The sequence below is a fragment of the Pogoniulus pusillus genome, chromosome Z (assembly GCF_015220805.1).
Source record: "Pogoniulus pusillus isolate bPogPus1 chromosome Z, bPogPus1.pri, whole genome shotgun sequence".
NCBI classification, from domain to species: domain Eukaryota; kingdom Metazoa; phylum Chordata; class Aves; order Piciformes; family Lybiidae; genus Pogoniulus; species Pogoniulus pusillus.
The window spans coordinates 66,325,030-66,346,337 of NC_087309.1; the positions used below are offsets into that span (position 1 = coordinate 66,325,030).

Here is a 21,308-nt window from a genome sequence, read left to right on the forward strand (position 1 = left end):
TTTTCTGTATTGTCGCTGTGTAATTCTGGTCATTTTGGAGTACTATGGAGTATTATGTTCTTTGTGTGGAAAAAAAGCTGTAAAATGTTAGTCAAATAGATACAATATTTAGCAATCTCTTCTGTGAAGTATCTGCAATTTTCATATGCAAACAATAGCAAAAAAAAAAAATGTATCAAGTGTTTTAAACAAAACTGATTTTTCAACAATTATTTAGATTGCCCTTTTTTTCAATTATATCAAGGAGTACTTGGTACTGCACAACAAAATAATTTGGTTTGCTACTTTAACATTACTTTATTGTCTTTTTTTTCTTAAATATGAGAAGTGTGTAGCTAAGTAGTTGCTCTTAGAATACTGCTCTTAGAAAGCAATGATGAGAAAAACTGCTCCTCCTCTGAAAAGAGGTGTACTTTCAGATGAGCATGTGCCTCTATATATATGTTAGTATTTTTCATGCTAAATCCTAAAAAAAGTTAAAAATTAAAATACACCAAATTGTGCCTTAGTATGGCATACTTTACAGCTGTTAATATTACTGCTTTTATATCCATTTACATGAGTCCGTCTTCAGTGAGTTTGCAAATGACACTGAGCTAAGAGCAAGTCTCGAACTGTGAGAGGGTAGGAGAGCCCTGCAGAGGGACCTGGACAGGCTGGATGAGTGGGCAGAGGCCAATGGGATGAGATTTAACAAGGCCAAGTGCAGGGTTCTGCACTTTGGCCACACCAACCCCAAGCAGTGCTACAGGCTGGAGACAGAGTGGCTGGAGAGCAGCCAGGAAGAAAGGGACCTGAGGGTACTGGTAGGTAGTAGGCTGAAGATGAGGCAGCAGTGTGCCCAGGTCTCCAGGAGAGCCAATGGCATCCTGGCCTGCATCAGGAACAGTGTGGCCAGTAGGACAAGGGAGGTTATTCTTCCCCTGTACTCAGCACTGATCAGGCCACACCTTGAGTACTGTGTCCAGTTCTGGGCTCCTCAATTCAAGAGAGATGTTGAGATGCTGGAAGGTGTCCAGAGAAGGGCAATGAAGCTGGTGAGGGGCCTGGAACACAAACCCTATGAGGAGAGGCTGAGGGAGCTGGGGTTGTTTAGCCTGGAGAAGAGGAGGCTCAGAAGTGACTTCACTGCTCTCTACAACTACCTGAAGGGACATTGTAGCCAGGTGGGGGTGGCCTCTTCTCCCAGGCAACCAGCAACAGAACAAGGGGACACAGTCTCAAGTTGTGCTTGGGGAAGCATAGGCTGGGTGTTAGGAGGAAGTTCTTGACAGAGAGAGTGACTGGCATTGGAATGGGCTGCCCAGGGAGGTGGTGGAGGCACCGTGCCTGGAGGTGTCTAAAAAAAACCTGGATGAGGCACTTAGTGCCATGGTCTAGTTGATTGGCAAGGGCTGGGTGATAGGTTGGACTGGATAGGATGATCTTGGAGGTCTCTTCCAACTTGTTTTGATTCTATGATTCTATGTATTTAATTGTTAGCTTTTTATTTTGAACTAAAGCTACAGGCAAATATTTATTATTATTGACCTCATCAAAATTTGGCAAAGACTTTGTGCCACTATCATTAAGTTCAGAAACTGCTTAGGAAAAGTCAGTTCAGAAAAAACCACAGTATTATATACAAATGATACTGTACAAGCAACATTACATAGAAATGTATCTGCAGTTTCTTAATGTGACTCAGATGTTGTCCAGGAAAAAAAAAATTCCATTTTAGACAAATTCTAGGAAGATATAAGTGGATATTTTTCTTCTGAAGATAAAATCATTGTACTAAACAGGCAGAAGAATGTGTGCTACTGCTGTAGGATTTACTTTCAAATCTCTAAGACTCAGGGAAATCTCTCCTAAAGGAATTATGGAAATTATTTCAGTATTGTTTTTTCTTGGTTCAGTGAAAATGGTGGCACAACTCTTGAGCATGGCTGGCTTTTCAGCAGATAATGATAGAAGTTCTGGTTACTTAAACTATGCTGTTGTTTTCCAACATGAAATTAATCTAGGCTAAATTGTGTATTACCTGAGCATATGTTACAAGTTCTACCTTGTCCAGTGAGGAGACATGTTTCCAGAGACAGATTTGCAAGATAACGTTTCCATGGGCAGTTTGTTTCTTTCTAGCAGCACTTCCACTGAAGTTAACTCACAGATGATCTCAACTTTCTAAAAGGTCAAATGCTCAAACTTCTCATGCAAAAAAACCCCACAAATAAATAAAAGTGTATGCAACAACCAAATGAAGTTTCAAATACAGAAAACACAAGCATGCCATACCACCTCAGAAAGAACAATGATTTGGCTTCTACTGCACAGATGAAAAGGGAGAAATAATTCTTGAGAGGTCAATAAAAAGAATGTGAAGCTTCTCCTCAGCAGTCAATGCCTAGCATACACAGGTTGGAAAGGTATTTTTAGGAGGTCATAAAGGAGGATGACATGTACTCATTTCTATTGTGTTAGCACGTGGCAGATGTAATTCTACACCAAATTCTCTCTCCCCTGTACTTGAGCTTGCACTTGGACCTAGTGTGACCTCTTCTCCCTCTGCCTCCCTCCAACCTGTCGTGTCAGGTGCCTGTCACTCCCTCCTTTGTCCCCATTGTCTCATTCCACAGCTACACTTGCCTTAGCTGACCTCATCAAGGGCCAGGCCAGGGTTATAAAATCCTTTTCTCTGTTCTCCCTTTTGCGCTTGGAATTACAAGAGAAGTGCAAGATAAGCCAACTCCCCACAGACCTCATCAGCAACAGAAGGGACGCAACTGGCCTATTTAACACTTCACCTCCACCTTATTTGATGGATACAGGACTTTAGAAGACTCTTAATTACTCACCCCTGATAAAGGTTTATTAACCCCACACTGGCTGTGGTCCAGAGTTAGCTGTAATGTGTCTGCCCCTCCCTGTAAATGCTAGTGTAGCTCACCCGGGAGGCCACGAGCATAACTGCAGAGCACTACGGAGTGTACTAGAGGTGTTTTTTTAAGAAACAAAGTAAGCTGGGTTCACCATATCCTTTGCCAAATATTAAAGCAATGCTCACTTCAGTCCTCACTGAAAGTGCAAAGCTATTTTTCCCAGGTTTTGGTTCCATAGCTCAAGGCAGTCAGTCCTAGATGCAACTAATTCGGCTCTCATCACTCTGCACAGACTGATCTCAATGGCAGTATTAATTATATTTCATCTGTCTACATCAGAAATCTTACAGTGCAAATACAAAATCATGACTAATAAATATTGGCTAATGAGTGAAGCTTTTCAGCAAGTCCTTTATCTTCACTAGCTTCCTAAATATCTCAGTCACATCACACTACATCTATAATTGTGCAATAGTGTTACATAGCATCCAAGTAACTCACCAAGTAATTACTAAACATTAGTTTTCACTGTAGCTCAGTCATCTAGTTTCACTGTACGCTTCTGGCACTGCTAGTAATTGTCTTCCACCTTGAATCTCCAAAACACTTTACATCTGTGCATCTACTTGTCCTTTCAGTTCAGTTTTGGAATTCAGAATGCTCTTCCAAAAGCCACCAGACCAAAGTTACAATACAATACTAGCAGCTGGAGAAACAGTATAGACAGGTATAAGTACCTTTTATTAGGTTTACAGATTCCATTATTTTTCCAGAAGTTTTTAAAGAAAATTGGACTTCCTCAGCATCTGAAGAGCATTTTATTTACCTAATATATTTTTAAAGACTATATAAATTACAGCATCTTGTAGTCCTTTTCCATAATACTGCCACCTCTCAGAGAAAACTAACAGCTGATGGCAAGTTACAATGGAGCTTAACAGAAGTACTTCTTTTGGGTTAAAAACAAAACAAAACAAAACACCAGACACCGTGGTTTTAGATCTGATTTTAGAACAATCACAGAATGGTTTAGGTTGGAAGAGACTTCAAAGATCATCTAGTTCCAATCTTCTGCCATAGGCAGGGATACCTCCCACTAGAACAGGACACTCATGGCCTCATCAACCTGGCCTTGAACATCTCCAGGGAGGGAGCATCCACAACCTCCCTGGGCAACCTGTTCCAGTGTCTCACCAGTCTCACTGCAAAGAACCCTTTCCTAACATCTAGTCTAAATCTCCTCTCTTCCACTTTAAACCCATTACCCCTTGTCCTGTCATTACAAGACCTTATCAATAGTCCCTTCTCAGCCTTCCTATAGGCCCCCTTCAGATACTGGAAGACTACTACAAGGTCTCCCAAAGCCTTCTCTTCTCCAGGCTGAAGAGCCCCAACTCTCACAGCCTGTCCTCATAGCAGAGATGCTCCAGCCCTCTGATCATCTTCGTGGCCCTTCTCTGTACTCACTCTAACAGTTCCATGTTCTTCTCGTGCGAGGGGCTCCAGAACTGTACACACTAACCCAGGTGGGGTTTGATAAGAGCAGAGTAGAGGGGGAAAACCACCTCCCTTGCCCTGCTGAGCACAGTTGCTGTCTGGGCTGCACATGCACACTGCCAGGTCCTTTTCCTCAGGGCTGCTCTTCAGCCATTCACCACCCAGCCTGGATTTGTGCTTGGGATTGCACCAACCCAGGTGCAGGACCTTACACTTGTCCTTGTTGAATGTCATGAGGTTGGCCTGGGCCCACCTCTCCAGTCTGTTCAGGTCCCTCTGGATGGCATCCCTGTCCTCTAGCAAGTTGACTGTGCCACACAGCTTGGTGTCATCTGCGAACTTGCTGAGGGTGCACTCGATTCCTCTGTCCATATCACTGACATAGATGTTAAACAGCACCGGTCACAACAATGACTCCTGAGAGATGCCACTTGTCACTGGTGTCCAGGTGGACACTGTTCCACTGATCACCACTCTCTGTGTGTGACCATCCAGCCAATTCCTTATCCAGCAGTGCTCCACCCATCAAGTCCGTGTTTTTCCAGTATGGTGACCAGGATGTCATGTGAGACAGAATCATAGAATCATAGAATCAACCAGGTTGGAAGAGACCTCCAAGATCATCCAGTCCAACCTAGCACCCACCCCTATCCAGTCAACTAGACCATGGCACTAAGTGCCTCATCCAGTCTTTTCTTGAACACCCCCAGGCACGGTGCCTCCACCACCTCCCTGGGCAGCCCATTCCAATGGGAAATCACTCTCTCTGTGAAGAACTTCTTCCTAACATCCAGCCAAGACCTACCCTGGCACAACTTGAGACTGTGTCCCCTTGTTCTATTGCTGCTTGCCTGGGAGAAGAGGCCAACCCCCACCTGGCTACAATGTCCCTTCAGGTAGTTGTAAACAGTAATAAGATCACCCCTGAGCCTCCTCTTCTCCAGGCTAAACAGGCCCAGCTCCCTCAACCTCTCCTCATAGGATTTGTGTTCCAGGCCCCTCACCAGCTTTGTTGCCCTTCTCTGGACATGTTCCAGCACCTCAACATCTTTCTTGAATTGAGGGGCCCAGAACTAGACACAGCACTCAAGGTGTGGCCTGACCAGTGCTGAGTACAGGGGAAGAATAACCTCCCTTGTCCTACTGGCCACACTGTTCCTGATGCAGGCCAGGATGCCATTGGCTCTCTTGGCCACCTGGGCACACTGCTGGCTCATCTTCAGCTTACTATCTATCAGTACCCCCAGGTCCCTTTCCTCCTGGCTGCTCTCCAGCCACAGAGTCAAATGCCTTACTCAGGTCCAGGTAGATGACATCAGTTGCCCTTCCCTTGTCCACTGTTGCTGTGGCTTCATCATAAAAAAAAGTACTAAATTTGTCAGGCATGATGTGCCCTTGGTGAAGCCATTGCTGGTTACCACCAATCACCAATTGCCTTAGCAGAGCCTTCAGGAGGATCTGGTCCATGATCTTGCCAGACATAGAGTTAAGACTGACTCTTCTGTAAGTCCTGGGGTCATCCTTTTTTCCCTTCTTGAAGATGGGCATTATGTTTGGTCTTTTCCAGTCAGCAGGAAGTTCACCAGTCTGCTATGACCTTTCAAATGTGATGGACAATGGTTTAGCAACTTCATCCTCCAGTCCTTGCTTTTGCCCTCTGGGACTTGGACATTGTGGTTGAGTCATTCAGCATGTCAGCCTTATCCATATCCATTGTTGCCAGCCCTCCATTTCCCTTCTGGAAGGGTCCCACATTCTCCCTAGTCTTCCTTTTCCCACTAATATACCTAAGAAGTTCTTCTTGTTCCCCTTAATGTCCCTAGCCAGATTTAATTCTAGCTGTCCTTCAGCTTTCCTAATCTGAGCTCTGGTTGCACAATTTCTTTGTATTCATCCCAGGTTACCTGTCCTCTTCTGATGTCCAAAGCAGTGAGTTTGCTATGCACCCTCCTTGATGCCTTGAGAATCTTAAACTCTACCATTTCATGGTCACTGTAGCCAAGGCAACTCTTCAGCTTAACTTCACTCTCTAGCCCTTTATTGTTGGTGAGGACTAGGTCCAGCTTAGCACCATTACTTGTGGGTTCTTCTACCACCTGGAGGAGGAATTTATCATCAATACACTGAAGGAACATCTTAGATTGCTGCTGCTCTGCTGTGTTGTCCTTCCAACAGATACCAGGGTGGCTGAAGTCCCCCATGGGGACCAGGGCCTGTGAGCATGAAGCTTCTCCTATTTGTTTGTAAAGGGACTCACCTGCTTTGCCTTCCTGATCAGGAGGTCTGTAGCAGACTCCTACTATGATGTCACCTTCCCCTGCCTTCCCTTTAACCTTTACCCATAAGCTCTGTTTTTGCGTTGCACATGCCCAGGTGGAGCTCCATGGACTCTAGTTTATCATTTATGTAGAGGGCAACACTCCTGCAAACACATTGCCTTCCACCTACTCCTCCAAAGAATGGTGTGTGTCTAGAAATCAGGAACAATGAGGAGTAAACAAAGAGAAAATAAAAAAGGTTGAGAAACAAAATGAGTTTTACATCAATGAGGTTTTGAATTACGTTGGATGTGCTTAGTAATGACAATTAAGACAGCAGTTTCTTTGGTTTACATATGTAATAGGTGGTATCTTTCTTCCATTACAAGTAGATTATGAATGTGACTGTGTCACCCATTTTCTATCTGAGAAGCTAACAGGCTATTACCATGTTTCACTTCTGGCTCTTCACAGCTGTAATGACAATGGCAGCTAGTTGCCTGTGTTCTCAGATTAAGTTTTACTAATACAACAATTTTAGGATGAGCCTAAGTGTGAATTTAGAGATCCTGGCTAACCTTTTCTCTAACACCATTTTTAAAACAGCATTATTTATTTTTGTGAGTACCTCAGTTATTTTATGCTGCAGTTTCTCAGAGGAATACCATATGGCCTCAGCCTTCTACTGCAATGGAAGCTGAAGCTTCCACCTGTTTCTCTTTCTGCTATCTCATTTATTCTATGGTGCTCTACCAGAACACTGTCCCCCACTCCAGCCTTACATGTCAATACAACATACTTCTCCTCCAGTAAATTCTCAGTTTCAGAGAAATATTATATGTTCAGGCCATGTGGAGTGGAAAGAACCTGGAAGGAAGTGGAAGTTTCTCCAATTAGAGAATCTTGTCAGCAGTAGTAATTGGTACTAACAAAGGAGGGGATGATAACAGTACCCATGAAGATTATTCTTGAATCAGTGTCGAAAAAGACTTCTGCCAGTCAGAACTGTCTGCAAAGACGTAGTCAGCATCTTTGCAGTGTAACACTGTCAATAAACAAACAGTTTCTTAAATAATTTCTTGCAGCTATGTTAAAAAAAGGAAAAGAAACACAGCATCACAGGAGATCTAGATTATAGCTGCAGAAAGCTTTGTTTATGTGTCTGTGGAATTCCAGTTCCAGATGACAACTATGAAGTTCCTCTGAAGTGGGGAGCAGAAAGAAATGGTAAGTAGTCTTGTAACTGAAGTCTATGGTTACATTAACCACACCTTTGCAGGCTTTTTGTACTTATATTCTCTAATTTTTATGACCATTCTTCCATGCAGGCAAGATGAGGAAACTCATTAAACCAACTGGCAGGTTCAGTGCAATTGGTTAGGCACAAAGTCCCCACTGGAAATTCCAAAGACCATGTTTGTTGTTATTCCAAGTTAAGTAGGACAGTTTCAGATAGCCGTAAGGCTTCAGGGTTGACTTTGACCTCTTTCAGTTAGTGAATATAGTTCACCCAGTTATTGACAAGTTATACTGTCAATGGCAATCAAAGAGAATAAATTTATTAGATATAATATGAAACAAAGATAGCTGAAACCAGGAGACGGCATACAAGACTTAGCTCTCTCCCCACTCAAATTTTGGAAAGAGAGGTTAACAAGGAACTGTCTTTTCCTCTTTGATTTTATTCCTTTGGTATCAGTTCATCAGTAAACAAGATAGACCCAGTTTTGCAGGTCAGTTATGAAGAACAGTTGAAGAGGTGAAGTTTCATGTGTTACTTCATGGAACACTGGAACAGGCTTGCCCACAGGAGTTGCAGAGTCTCCCTCTCTAGAGATATTCAAAACCTGCCTGGATGAATTCCTGTGTGATCTGGTACAGGTGATCCTGCTTTGGCAGGGGCGTTGGACTAGATAATCTTTTGAGATCACTTCTAATCCCTAACATTTTATGATACTTTTTCTATACAAATATTCTGTTTTATTCTTAAGCAAAGATGCCTCAGGATTCAGAGTACACAGTAAAGAAGCTGTTTTTTTTCCAACTTGTCTTGCTTCGAGCAAGGGAAATCAGAAGAAAGATGTGTTTTCCTTGTTGTTAGAGGGCATGAGAAGCATGAAAATTCTTGGTAGATAATCCCCTGATAGTTTAAATTTGCTTAACAGAAGAGCTCTCTAAAGACACTTTCAAAGTCTGTGATTGCATTAAAGAAAAGAATACCTGAATCCTCTTGTAGCCTCCTGCCATGGATATCACACAAACAAAAGTGTATTATTTCTAGCCCAGATAATTAACATTATAAGGGGTACTACTTGTGAAGAAAAAGCTGGGGGAGGAAAGCCATTAATCAGATATTGCTGACAAAGTCATGAATAAAAGAACTTTTGTCAATAATTCTAAACTACATTTACAACCCTGTTAGAGATTATGCCAGTTCAATGGCCAAAGGTACAAATCTTAATCCACAATGGAGTTACTTATTAATCCAAACACAAACCTGTGTGTGACACTTGATTACTTTCTCAACAATACTTTAGCAGACAGCAACTTAAAACCCTCTTTCTGGCACAGCAGTAACTGGAACCATTAATTAGCCTCAAATTCTATATTTTCCCTTCAATTTACAAAGGTAAACAAGATTAACAACAGCAGTTATGGTTACAACCACCGATACATTCATCGTATGAGGATATCTGCTAATGACCCAAGACAGTCCTAAATTCAGTCGCAGATTTTTAGCTGTTCTCTCTGTGGAAAAATTATACTCATTAATATTTCATTGATCTCCCTCAACAGAGTATCATCAAACCACTATCAATAAGTATACTGCAAATATACAGTATTATTCAGTAGAGGTAAATGGAATCAGCCAGGAACAATCTCTTGCCAGAGGGTCTGTAAATGAGGACTTTTTTCCACAGATATAAAAATGACAATGTGCTGAAAGTTGTACAAGACAGACAGTGAAGGCTTTTTGCAGGCCTAAAGTGCTGTCTGTATTAGAGTGGTGATTTTGGGGCAGCTGTGAAGCAATATAGCTAAGCAACACAACTGATTTATACACAGGATACTGTTAACTTCCTGAAAAAAAAGAAAAAACAAACTTCAGAGGCAACTGCTATAAACATCTCTTAGCAGTTCAAAACTACCCCACTAATGCAGTTCCATCACTATGATAGCAATTAAAAAATTAGTATACAAATCTAGGAGCACAAAGGAAAAAGTGTGTAAGCTACCCTATATAATATATAGTTGGCTTTTGCTTGACTGCTATTCTCCTGAAATTTGACATCCCTCTTTTTAGTCTAAGACAGTTGTAGCAGTAACATCAGACGACCTAAAGACAAATCAGTTATTTAGTAGTTTCAATTAAAAATGCTGATTTATTGGTGGTTTGTTTGTCTTTCGTTGTTTGGTTGTTTTTTTTTTTACATAACTAAAAAACAGAACAAAATGTCACAATCTACTGCTATTTATTGTAACTTGCCTATCACCTTCTGCATGTATTTATAGGACAGGCTGACTAAATGAACACACACCTCACAGAAGACAGACAAACTGGAAAAAAGACCTGCTATGATACCAAAAAATAACTGAAAAGAACTGTATTTTAAGTAAAAGCTGTTGCCAAAGTGGACAATAAACTGCTAAAAAAATCCCTTAACTGCATCAACTCAGTAGGACAATTAAACAGAAATTAAGTAGTTCTCCAACGTATAAGGAAAGCCACTGCCTGAAAGACGCAGACCCTTAACAGAACAGAAAGAGTAATATGAAACAATTTTTCCATTGGAAAGTAGTACAGTTCTTTAATAGAAATAAGAGGAATTTTGGAAGTAAAGATACACTTAGCCGTTCATGAATGTAAAAGAACTGAGGAAACAGAACAGCAAAGCTACTAGACTTTGTCACTCACAACATGCTTATATGATAAAATCCCTGAAGGACTTCTGACTGAGTTAGGACTAAAAGAGACTGCTCATTATAAGTTACCAACTATAATTTTTTCCTTACATGCAACAATGAATTACAAGTCTGTCTTGGTGACAAAAGACCTCTAAGACCATCAAATTGACCTGTCAACCTAACATCACCACAAACATTAAACCATGTCCCAAAGTGCCACACCTACACATTCTTTGATCACCTCCAGGGACAACGACTCCACCACTCCACCATCTGTGGAGTCTACTCCAAAGCCTGGCCATCTTTCAGTACAAAAATTTTCCTAAATTCCAACCAAATCTTCCTCTGGCACAATCTGAGGTCTTTCCCTCTTGCCCTGTCCCTTCATACTACAGAGAAGAGACCCGCACCCACCTCAGTACAACCTCCTTTCAGGTAGCTGTAAGGAGCAGCAAGGTCACCCTTCAGCCTCCTGTTCTCCAACCTAAACAACCCCAGATCCCTCAGCCCCTCCTCCTAAGACCTGCTCTCTAGACCCTTCACCAGCTTCACTGCCTTCGTGCCCTTCTTGTAGTGACAGGCTCAAAACCAAAAACAGTGTTCAAGGTGTGGCCCAATCAGTGCCAAGTCCAGGGGCATGACCACTTCCCTAGTCCTGCAGAACACAATACTCCTGACACAGCCATAAAAGCCTTTGAGTATCCTACTGTCAACAGCACAGATGATGCACTGACAAAACAACATGCATAGATTTAGAACTACAGCAGCAGGACAGTAGTAAAAACAAGCAATTCTTTTATCAATCAAAATGGAGACATGCCAGCTGCAGTCAACTGCCTACTAAATAAAATTGTTTATTGTACTAGTGGATGACAAGCTGGACACTAGCTGGTAATGTGTGCTCCTAGCACAGAAAGCCAACCATGCCCTTGGCCAAAGAAGCGTGGCTGGCAGAACAGCTAACTGTGCTATTCTAGTTGGTCCTGCTGAGACCTCATCTGGAGTACTGCATCCAGCTCTAGAATGTTCAGCACAAGAAAGACATGGACCTGTTGAAGTGGGTCCAGAGGAAGGCCACAAAAATTATGAGAGGGCTGCAACACCTCACCTGTGAAGAAAGCCTGAGCTGGTATTGGTCAGCCCAGAGAAGAGAAGGCTCTGGGGAGACTTTATTCACAGAATCACAACCAGCAGTGGTTGGAAGGGACATCCAGAGATGAAGTTTAACTCCCCCTGCCAAAGCAGGATCACACAGGAATGCATTCATGTGGATTTTGAAACTGTCCAGAGAAGCAGGTTCCACAACCTCTCTGCACAGCCCATTCCTGCGCTACATTACTCTCACTGTAAAGTGTCTCCTCATGTCGAGGTGGAATCACCTGTGTTACAGCTTGTACCTGTTGTTCCTTGTCCTCTCACTGAGCACCATAAGAAATTGACACCTCCTTGACACCCACACCTCAGATATTTATAGACGCTGATAAGATCCTCTGCCAGTCTTCTCTTCTCAAGCCTTCCAATACTTAAAGGAGGCCTGTAAGAAAGACTGGGACTATGGTTTTTGTACCTCTGTTGTAATACAACAAGGGGTAATGGTTTAAACAAAAAGAAGGTAGATGTAGCACCTAGATCTAGGATTTAGACTTTCTTCATTACATAAAGGGTTATTACAGTATGGGTGGTGAAATACCCATTGCTCAGAGAGTTTGTAGATGGTCCATCCCTGGAAGATATGAAATCAGATTGGATGGGACTCTCAGCAACATGATCTACTTAAAAACGTTAGTCTAAATGACCTTTAGAATTTCCTTGCAACCCAGATTATTTTATAATTCTGTGATTTACACCATCTCAGACAAAATGAGGATATTTTTTAAAACATTGAAAATACAGAAGCTTCACTCCAGGCTTTAACTGTGACTATCCAGCCCTGCTCTCCTCCCCACCTCCCCCACCAAAACGAAAGTTTGCTCAGAATATGTGTAATTAAAACCAAAGAGAAAGCAATTCAACAATGGAATTGTTCATTAATTTAAAAGAGTGCAATTATAACACTGAACAGGCAGTGTTTATGGCTCTTTTCTCCTATGTTAGGACACAAGACCTTTATATGATTTTGGAGACAGTAAACTAGGTACACTGAAAACAAGTGGCTTCATTGATTTCACAGATTATGGCTTAGTTCCTTCCCTTTTTACTGCTGAAAGTTTATCCTCTAATAAGTAACTCCCAAGACATCTTGCAGTAGGAAGTGTTCATGAATGAACACATTAATAAATGTTTCCTATTGCAAAGCCATTGGGACTTCTTTGTAATACTCATAAGGAATTTAAAGACTTTCGTTAGTAACATAAAAGAGAACCAAATATGCTGCTTCTTAATACATTATTGTTCCTCTGTTCAAAATGTCACAACAAATAACTACATAGTAGTACTAAACAGAGACAGTGACTCTACATAGACTTACCATATACCACATGCTTGGCCACTTGGGATCATTGAAATAAGCGGATTGGGTGCCGCCTGGTTTATAATCCCTCTTTATCCTTCTTTTAACCACCTGTTGTTGTATCCACTCCACCTGCCAACCAGAAAAAAAACGTATAGAAAGTGTTAGGGCTCTGCAGAGATCATCAAGAAATGTGTGAAGTCTTGGAAATGTTCCCATTAGCACAGCCTATGACATACTGCATGTTAAAGAGTTCATTTTGGCACAGAGAATGCACATCTCACCTTGGCATACTGTTTACTATGTCCAACTTAATGTTACAAATCTCCCTGAACAAGGACTTAAACCCTCCCCTAGAAGGTCTTCATTGGCTGTCACGTTCTAATGCTTTCATTATTTTTCATTAGATTAGTGCTCCTTTCAAATTTATAAAGCCAGTTACTTCTACAAAATATAACAGAACATGACAATGAAAGATTAATTACATTTGTCACAGGGTAGGATGTTTTTGTGGGTTTTTTTTTGTGGTTTTGTTTCTTTGTTTTGTTTTTCCATTATTTAGGTATGCTCCTGAAAACAAAAGTATTTATAAAAACATTCAAACATTTTGCTTAATCGAACATCTAAACCACCTTTATCACTTGCAAGTGAAAAAGAATCAAATTTACGCTGTGTTTTTAGCAAGGTGATGTCTCTCAAGGCTTTTTCAGGCAGACACTTTCAAACTTAGTATAAAATAAAGTTCTTGCCAGGGAGAAACAGATAGGTACTGAGCACCGGTCAAATTACAGCAACAACAACAATAAAAAGAGCTTGGAAACAAATGTAAGGTTTAAAAATCTAATTCTGAAAGTTATATTGCTTGTCTGGCATGCCTTCCAAAATTCATGGAATGTCCAGACAGGGCAACAACAAAAGTGACATCAGCCTTAGAGCAGACAGCACAGGACTGTGCAGTTATTTCTGCATTAGCTTATTCTAAATGGAAGCTAGTTTCTACAAATGTAAATAATATGAACTATCCATAGAGAAACCAAAGTTATATTTACACACATCTAGCTTCCTGACAGCTCATATTTCAGCTGAATGTATCATGGGATGTAACCATAAAAATTCAATTCACCTCTTCCAAGCAAAGCAGCCATTTCCTTCTGGCAGCCAACTCTGCAGCTTTTCTATGTGTTGTTTATGAGTATCTGTGTATGTACACAAAGATATAAATATATAAAATAAAGTTACTCCCTGCTCAAATATTTCTTTGTTAACTATCAGAAATGGCATTCATGTTTTCCTTTAGCAGGCTAATCTCTCTTTGGTGCATCCACAACTCAGGTTCAAATCCTTAAACAGGCACAGGTCCAATGATAATAACAGAAGTTTTGCTTCAGATCCATATCACACCTACCTCTACCGCACCACTCTGGCCTCTACTTGTTGGTCAGATGAAAATACAGGAGTCTGCGCAGTACATCAAATTTAAGCAGAACTTCAACAAACCAATATATAGCAGGTAGTTAGATTTTAGTGAGGTGGGTGGATACGTGTTTTTCTGTATCTCATCTTGTTCCTTTTAATACAAAAAAGTGACTGCACTTGAGGTTGTTTATTTGTTGCCAGGACTGCCTCTATTATATGCTGGATGTTGTTCATAATTCTTATTTCCTCTGCTCCCAACAAAGTTAGGAAAAACATAGGAAAGAGCAATTTTGCTGAAAGGCAGCGCAGCTTGCATCAGTCCCAAAGCCAGAAGAAGAAATGTAACTTGCTAGTATCTCCATACGATCCAGAGACAACATTAAGTATTCATAAAATTACTAAAGGTAAAATGGCCAGGGTAAGTAAATGACATCTTTGCCTGAATATACATACAGGAAGACGGTGCAGGCAGCTCTCTAATGAGGGAGGAGAGTGGAACAGAAAATAAATTTTTCAGTTGGAAGGAACCTACAATGATCATCTAGCCCAACTGCATCACAGTTTGGGGCTGATCAGGAGTTAGAGCATATTATTAAGGACATTATCCAAATGCCTATTTAAAAACTGACAGGCACGAGGCACAGAGTACCTCTCCAGGAAGCCTGTTCCAGTGTTTGATCACCCTCTCAGTAATGAAATTCTTCCTCATGTCCCATCTGAACTTCCTCTAAACCAGCTTTGATCAACTCCTACACATCCTGTCACTGCATCCCAGGTGAAAGAGATCAGCACCTCCCTGCTCAGTTGGCCTCCTCAGGAACAAAGCTGTAGAGAGCAGTGAAGTTGCTTTTCAGCCTTCTTTTCTCCCAACTAGACAAATATACTGTAAAATATAAGGACTCACTTTGAGCTCTACATATAACCACATGAGTGAAAGAGGGAGGTAAAGATGACCATTCATAGTGACTGCACTGCTATGAAGGAGATGCTGCGGGACACCAGACAGCAGTCTAAAATATCACAACATGCCTGGTCACAGCCCATATGACTGGAAGTTTTTTGCCAACCCTTGAGATCTGCTTACTAATTGTTTTTATTCTGCAGATGTACTGGTATAGCCATCTAGGACATGAACACATCACAGGAAGGCAAACTTCTCATCTCTGATGTCAGTGCATAACATTTTAACAATAACATTGCTGTATAAATAGAAGAGCTTCACTGAACCATAGGTTTTGAGGCTTTTCCTTAAGGAACAGAAGACCTTGCCAGTCTAAGTTAAAGTGTGTAATCACTAGATTATATTAATGAACACGAAGTTTAGCAGCTATTTTAGTATTCTAACATATATTTCCTTTGAGTAACTCATGGATATTCAACCACGTGTCACTGTCAAATGCCTGACATCATAGAATAGCCTGAGTTGGAAAGGACCCTAAATATATCAAGTTCACAGTATCACAGTATCACCAAGGTTGGAAGAGACCTCACAGATCATCAAGTCCAACCCTTTACCACAGAGCTCAAGGCTAGACCATGGCACCAAGTGCCACGTCCAATCTTGCCTTGAACAGCTCCAGGGACAGCGACTCCACCACCTCCCCGGGCAGCCCATTCCAGTGTCCAATGACTCTCTCAGTGAAGAACTTTCTCCTCACCTCAAGCCTAAATTTCCCCTGGCGCAGCCTGAGGCTGTGTCCTCTTGTTCTGGTGCTGGCCACCTGAGAGAAGAGAGCAACCTCCTCCTGGCCACAACCACCCCTCAGGTAGTTGTAGACAGCAATAAGGTCTCCCCTGAGCCTCCTCTTCTCCAGGCTAAACAATCTCAGCTCCCTCAGCCTCTCCTCGTAGGGCTTGTGCTCGAGGCCTCTCCCCAGCCTCGTTGCCCTTCTCTGGACACGCTCAAGCATCTCAATGTCCCTCCTAAACTGGGGGGCCCAGAACTGAACACAGTACTCAAGGTGAGGTCTAACCAGTGCAGAGTACAGGGGCAGAATGACCTCCCTGCTCCTGCTGACCACACCATTCCTGATGCAGGCCAGGATGCCACTGGCTCTCCTGGCCACCTGGGCACACTGCTGGCTCATGTTCAGGCAGGTATCAATCAGCACCCCCAGAGCCCTCTCTGTCTGGCTGCTCTCCAGCCACTCCGACCCCAGCCTGTATCTCTGCATGGGGTTGTTGTGGCCAAAGTGCAGCACCCTGCACTTGGAGCTATTGAACCCCATCCCATTGGACTCTGCCCATCTGTGCAGGCGGTCAAGGTCCTGCTGCAGAGCCCTTCTGCCCTCCAATTCAGTCACATCTGCCCCCAGCTTGGTGTCATCTGCAAACTTGCTGATGACTGACTCGATGCCAGGTCATCTATGAAGATGTTAAAGAGGATGGGGCCCAGCACTGATCCCTGAGGGACACCTCTAGTGACTGGCCACCAGCTGGATGTGGCACCATTCACCACCACTCTCTGGGTCCGGCCCTCCAGCCAGTTCCTAACCCAGCACAGAGTGTTACCATCCAAGCCATGGGCTGACAGCTTAGCCAGCAGTTTGCTGTGGGGGACAGTGTCAAAGGCCTTGCTGAAGTCCAGATAGACCACATCCACAGGCCTCCCCACATCCACCAAGCGGGTCACCTGATCATAGAAGGAGATCAGGTTGGAGAGGCAGGTCCTGAACTAATTCCTCATGAATTTCCAGGGGAACACACCGCTCCCTGACCCCATCTCCCAGTTCAAGAGGCCACTTGCCTTGAACTCCTCCCTCCTTACTGTTGAAAACTGAGGTGAAGAAGGCATTCAGGACCTCAGCCTTTTCCTCGTCGTCAGTTATAGTGTTCTATCCCTCTTGCCCTGGGCAGGGACACCTCCTACTACACCAGGTTGCTTAAGGTTCCATTCAACTTGGCTTTGACTGTTTCTGGGCTTGGAGTCTCCACAACACGTTCCAGTGTCTCACCATCCTCATAGTAAAGAAATTCTTCCTAATGTCTAATTCAAATCTACCCTGCTCTGGTTCAAAATCATTGCCCCTTGTCCTGTCACCATACACCCATATAGAACGTCCCTCCTCACCCTTCCTGTAGGCCCCCTTCATGTACTGGAAGGCTGCTTTAATGTCGCTCCAGAGCCTTCTCTTCTCCAGGCTGAACAGACCCAACTCTTTCAGCCTATCCTCACTGGAAAGGTGCTCCAACCTCCTAATCATCTTTGGGGCCCTCCTCTGTATCTCCTCCAGAAGATCCATGTTCTTCTAGTGTCGAGCAATCCAGAGACAGATGAAGTTGGGTTCTCAACAGCAGAAGGGCAGAATCACCTCCCCTGACTGCCACCACACATCTTTTGATGCAACACAGAATACTGTTTGGCTTTTTGGGCTGCCAGTGCACACTGCCAACTCCTGTCAAGCATCTCACCAACCAGCAACCTCAAGTCCTTCTCTGCTGCTTTCAATCCACTCACCACCCACCCTGTATCCATGCTTGGGATTGTCCCATCCCAACTGCAGGACCTTGAACTTGGCCTTTTTGAACTTCATGAGGTTGGCATGGGCCCACCTCTCTATCCTGTTAAAGTCCCTCTGGATGGCATCCCTTCCCTCTAGCGTGTTGACTGCACCACAGTTTGGTGTCACTGGCAGACTTGCTGAAGTTGCACTCAATCCCACCGCCGACAAAGATGTTAAACAGCACCCAGCCCAGTGCTCGTGCCTGAGGGACACCATGTACCACAGGTCTGCCTCTGAAGACTGAACCATCAATCACAACTCTTTGATAGTGGCCATCTAGAAAATTCCTTATCCGCTGAGTGGGCTATCCATTAAATGGATGTGTTCTTACAATTCAGAGACCAGAATATTGTGCAAGACAGCGTTGAAAGCTTTGCACAAGTCCAGGAAGATGATGTCAGTTGCTCTTCTCTTATCCACCAATGCTGTGACCTCACTATAAAAAGCCATCAAATTTTGTTAGGATTTGCCCTTGGTGAAGCCATGTTGGTTGCCACCCACCACCCCTCTTGCTTCCCACGTGACCTAGCAGGGCCTTCAGGAAGATCTGCTCTGTTATCTTGATGAGCACTGAAGTGAGACTGACAGGCCTGTAGCTCCTTCCTCATCTCCCTTTTTGAAAATGGGGATTACATTTCCATCTTTCCTGTCAGTGGCAACTTCACCAGACCACCATGACTTTTCAAGTATGATGGAAAGTGGCTTTGCAGCATTACCTCAGGCCCCACAGATGGATTTCATCAGGTCCCATGGACTTGTGCACTTTTAGGTTCATTAGATGACTTCAAATCTGCTAAGTATTGAATTTGTTTAATTCCCATCTAAAGGAGATTTCATTAGTATAAAAATATTTTCTCCGTAAAAGAGTTCACATTGTCTAACCCAAAAGCACTCAAAGAAATTCTCTAGTGTAAGTGATTATATAGATTCCCATTTCTTGCCAAAACAAGACCCTGTGCAGATAATGAGGTGCATTTTAACATTTCTGTAAAGTCAGTTTCAGAGGAGAAACAGTGCAGATTTTTTAAGAGTTCAAGGATGTTGCTAGGTCTTGTAGGAAAAAAATTAGAAAGGCAAAAACCCATTTAGAACTTAGGCTGGCCACAGCTGTTAAGGAGAATAAAAAATGTTTCTACAAATATATTAACAGCAAGAGAAGGGGCAAGGACAACCTCCAGTCCTTATTAGATAGAGAGAGGAATACAGTGACAAAGGATGAGGAAAAGGCAGAGATGCTTAACACCTTCTTTGCCCCAATCTCCAAAAATGGGACAGGTTGTCTCCAGGACAGCTGGACTCCTGAAGTGGCAGATGGAGACAGGGATCAGTAGAGTCCCCCCTGTAATCCATGAGGAAGAAGGGACTTGCTGAGTCACTTGGATCCTCACAAGTCCACGGACCACATGGGATTCATCCTAGGGTGCTGAGAGGGCTGGCAGATGAGCTGGCCAAGCCACTCTCCATCATTTTATCAGCAGTCCTGGCTCACTGGAGAGGTCGCTGAAGACTGGAAGCTGGCCAATGTGATACCCATCCACAAGAAGAGCCAGAAGGAGAAACCAGAAAACTACAGACCTCTCAGCCTGACCTCAGTGCCAGGCAAGGGCACGGAACAGGTCATCTTGAGTGCCATCACAAAGCACCTACAGGATGGCCAAGACATCAGGCCCAGACAGCACAGGTTTAGGAAGGGCAGGTCCTGCCTCACCAACCTGATCTCCCTTTATGATCAGGTTACCTGCCTGGTGAATGTGGGGAAGGCTGTGGATGTAGTCTACCTGGACTGCAGCAAAGTCTTTAACACTGTCTGCCACAACAAGCTCCTAGCCAAGCTGGCAGCTCATGGTTTGGACAGATTCACTCTGTGCTGGATCAAGAACTGGCTGGATGGCAGAGCCCAGAGAGTGGTGGTGAATGGTGCCACATCCAGTTGGCAGCCAGTCACTAGTGGTGTTCCCCAAGGATCAGTGCTGGGCCCAGTCCTGTTCAATATCTTTATTGATGATCTGGATGAGGGCATTGAGTCCAGCATCAGTAAGTTTGCAGATGACACCAAGCTAGGAGCAGGTGTTGATCTGTTGGAAGGTAGGAGAGCCCTGCAGAGGGACCTGGACAGGCTGGATGGGTGGGCAGAGGCCAATGGGATGAGATTTAACAAGGCCAAGTGCAGGGTTCTGCACTTTGGCCACAACAACCCCAAGCAGTGCTACAGGCTGGGGACAGAGTGGCTGGAGAGCAGCCAGGAAGAAAGGGATCTGGGGGTGCTGGTAGATAGTAGGCTGAAGATGAGCCAGCAGTGTGCCCAGGTGGCCAAGAGAGCCAATGGCATCCTGGCCTGTATCAGGAACAGTGTGGCCAGTAGGACAAGGGAGGTTATTCTTGCCCTGTACTCAGCACTGGTCAGGCCACACCTTGAGTGCTGTGTCCAGTTCTGGGCTCCTCAATTCAAGAGAGATGTTGAGGTGCTGGAACGTGTCCAGAGAAGGGCAACAAAGCTGGTGAGGGGTCTGGAACACAAACCCTATGAGAAGAGGCTGGGGTTGTTTAGCCTGCAGAAGAGGAGGCTCAGGGGTGACCTCATTGCTGTCTATAACTACCTGAAGGGAGGTTGTAGCCAGGTGGGGAGTGGTCTCTTCTGCCAGACAACCAGCAATAGAACAAGGGGACACAGTCTCAAGTTGTGCTGGGGGAAGTACAGGCTGGATGTTAGGAGGAAGTTCTTCACAGAGAGAGTGATTTCCCATTGGAATGGGCTGCCCAGGGAAGTGGTGGAGTCACCGTGCCTGGAGGTGTTCAAGCAAAGCCTGGATGAGGCACTTAGTGCCATGGTCTGGTTGATTGGATAGGGCTGGGGGGACAGGTTGGAGTGGATGATCTTGGAGGTCTCTTCCAACCTCGTCGATTCTATGATTCCCATTGACTTCAGTTTTGAAAGCTCCATTTCCTGAACGTGTAGAACACAAAATCAAGACAGACTGGAGAACAAACTGTTACAAAATAAACAATTGTCACCATTCCCAGTCTCTTCTCCTCAGCACTCATGTTGCTCTGTGCATGATGCAGCTTTTCTTTATAGACCTGCACGGAACAGTGCTGCAGCATAAAAGCTGCTCTGAGCTAATTCATTCATACTGCTCCTTTATTCTATTTAAATGCTAAAAACTATAATGAAATGTTAACTTTGTGTGAAACAAAACCACCTTCTACAATTTGCACTCTCACTCATTCCACAGCATTTTTGGGAAATGTGCCCAACGTAAATATGCTGCAGCAAGACCACCTCCAATGTAATAAACTATGAATAAAATAAGAACTTTGAGAAGTGGAAAAAAATTACCGTGCTGGAAAAAATATCCAACCATTTATCAAAGTATAGAAATACTACACACTCTTGTACTAAAGACTACTTTTTCAAATA

General features: G+C 43.4%; 1 protein-coding gene across 2 annotated transcripts in view; it reads right to left on the minus strand.

Moving 5' to 3' along the window:
* The window catches only part of PCSK5 (proprotein convertase subtilisin/kexin type 5), a 325,127-nt gene that overhangs the window by 250,617 nt on the left and 53,202 nt on the right, over nucleotides 1-21,308 (minus strand). For both annotated transcript variants that reach the window (XM_064176708.1, XM_064176709.1), the window contains exon 3: nucleotides 12,990-13,103. In XM_064176708.1, coding sequence (XP_064032778.1) covers nucleotides 12,990-13,103 — 114 coding nt within the window. The remainder of the gene's footprint in view (nucleotides 1-12,989; nucleotides 13,104-21,308) is intronic.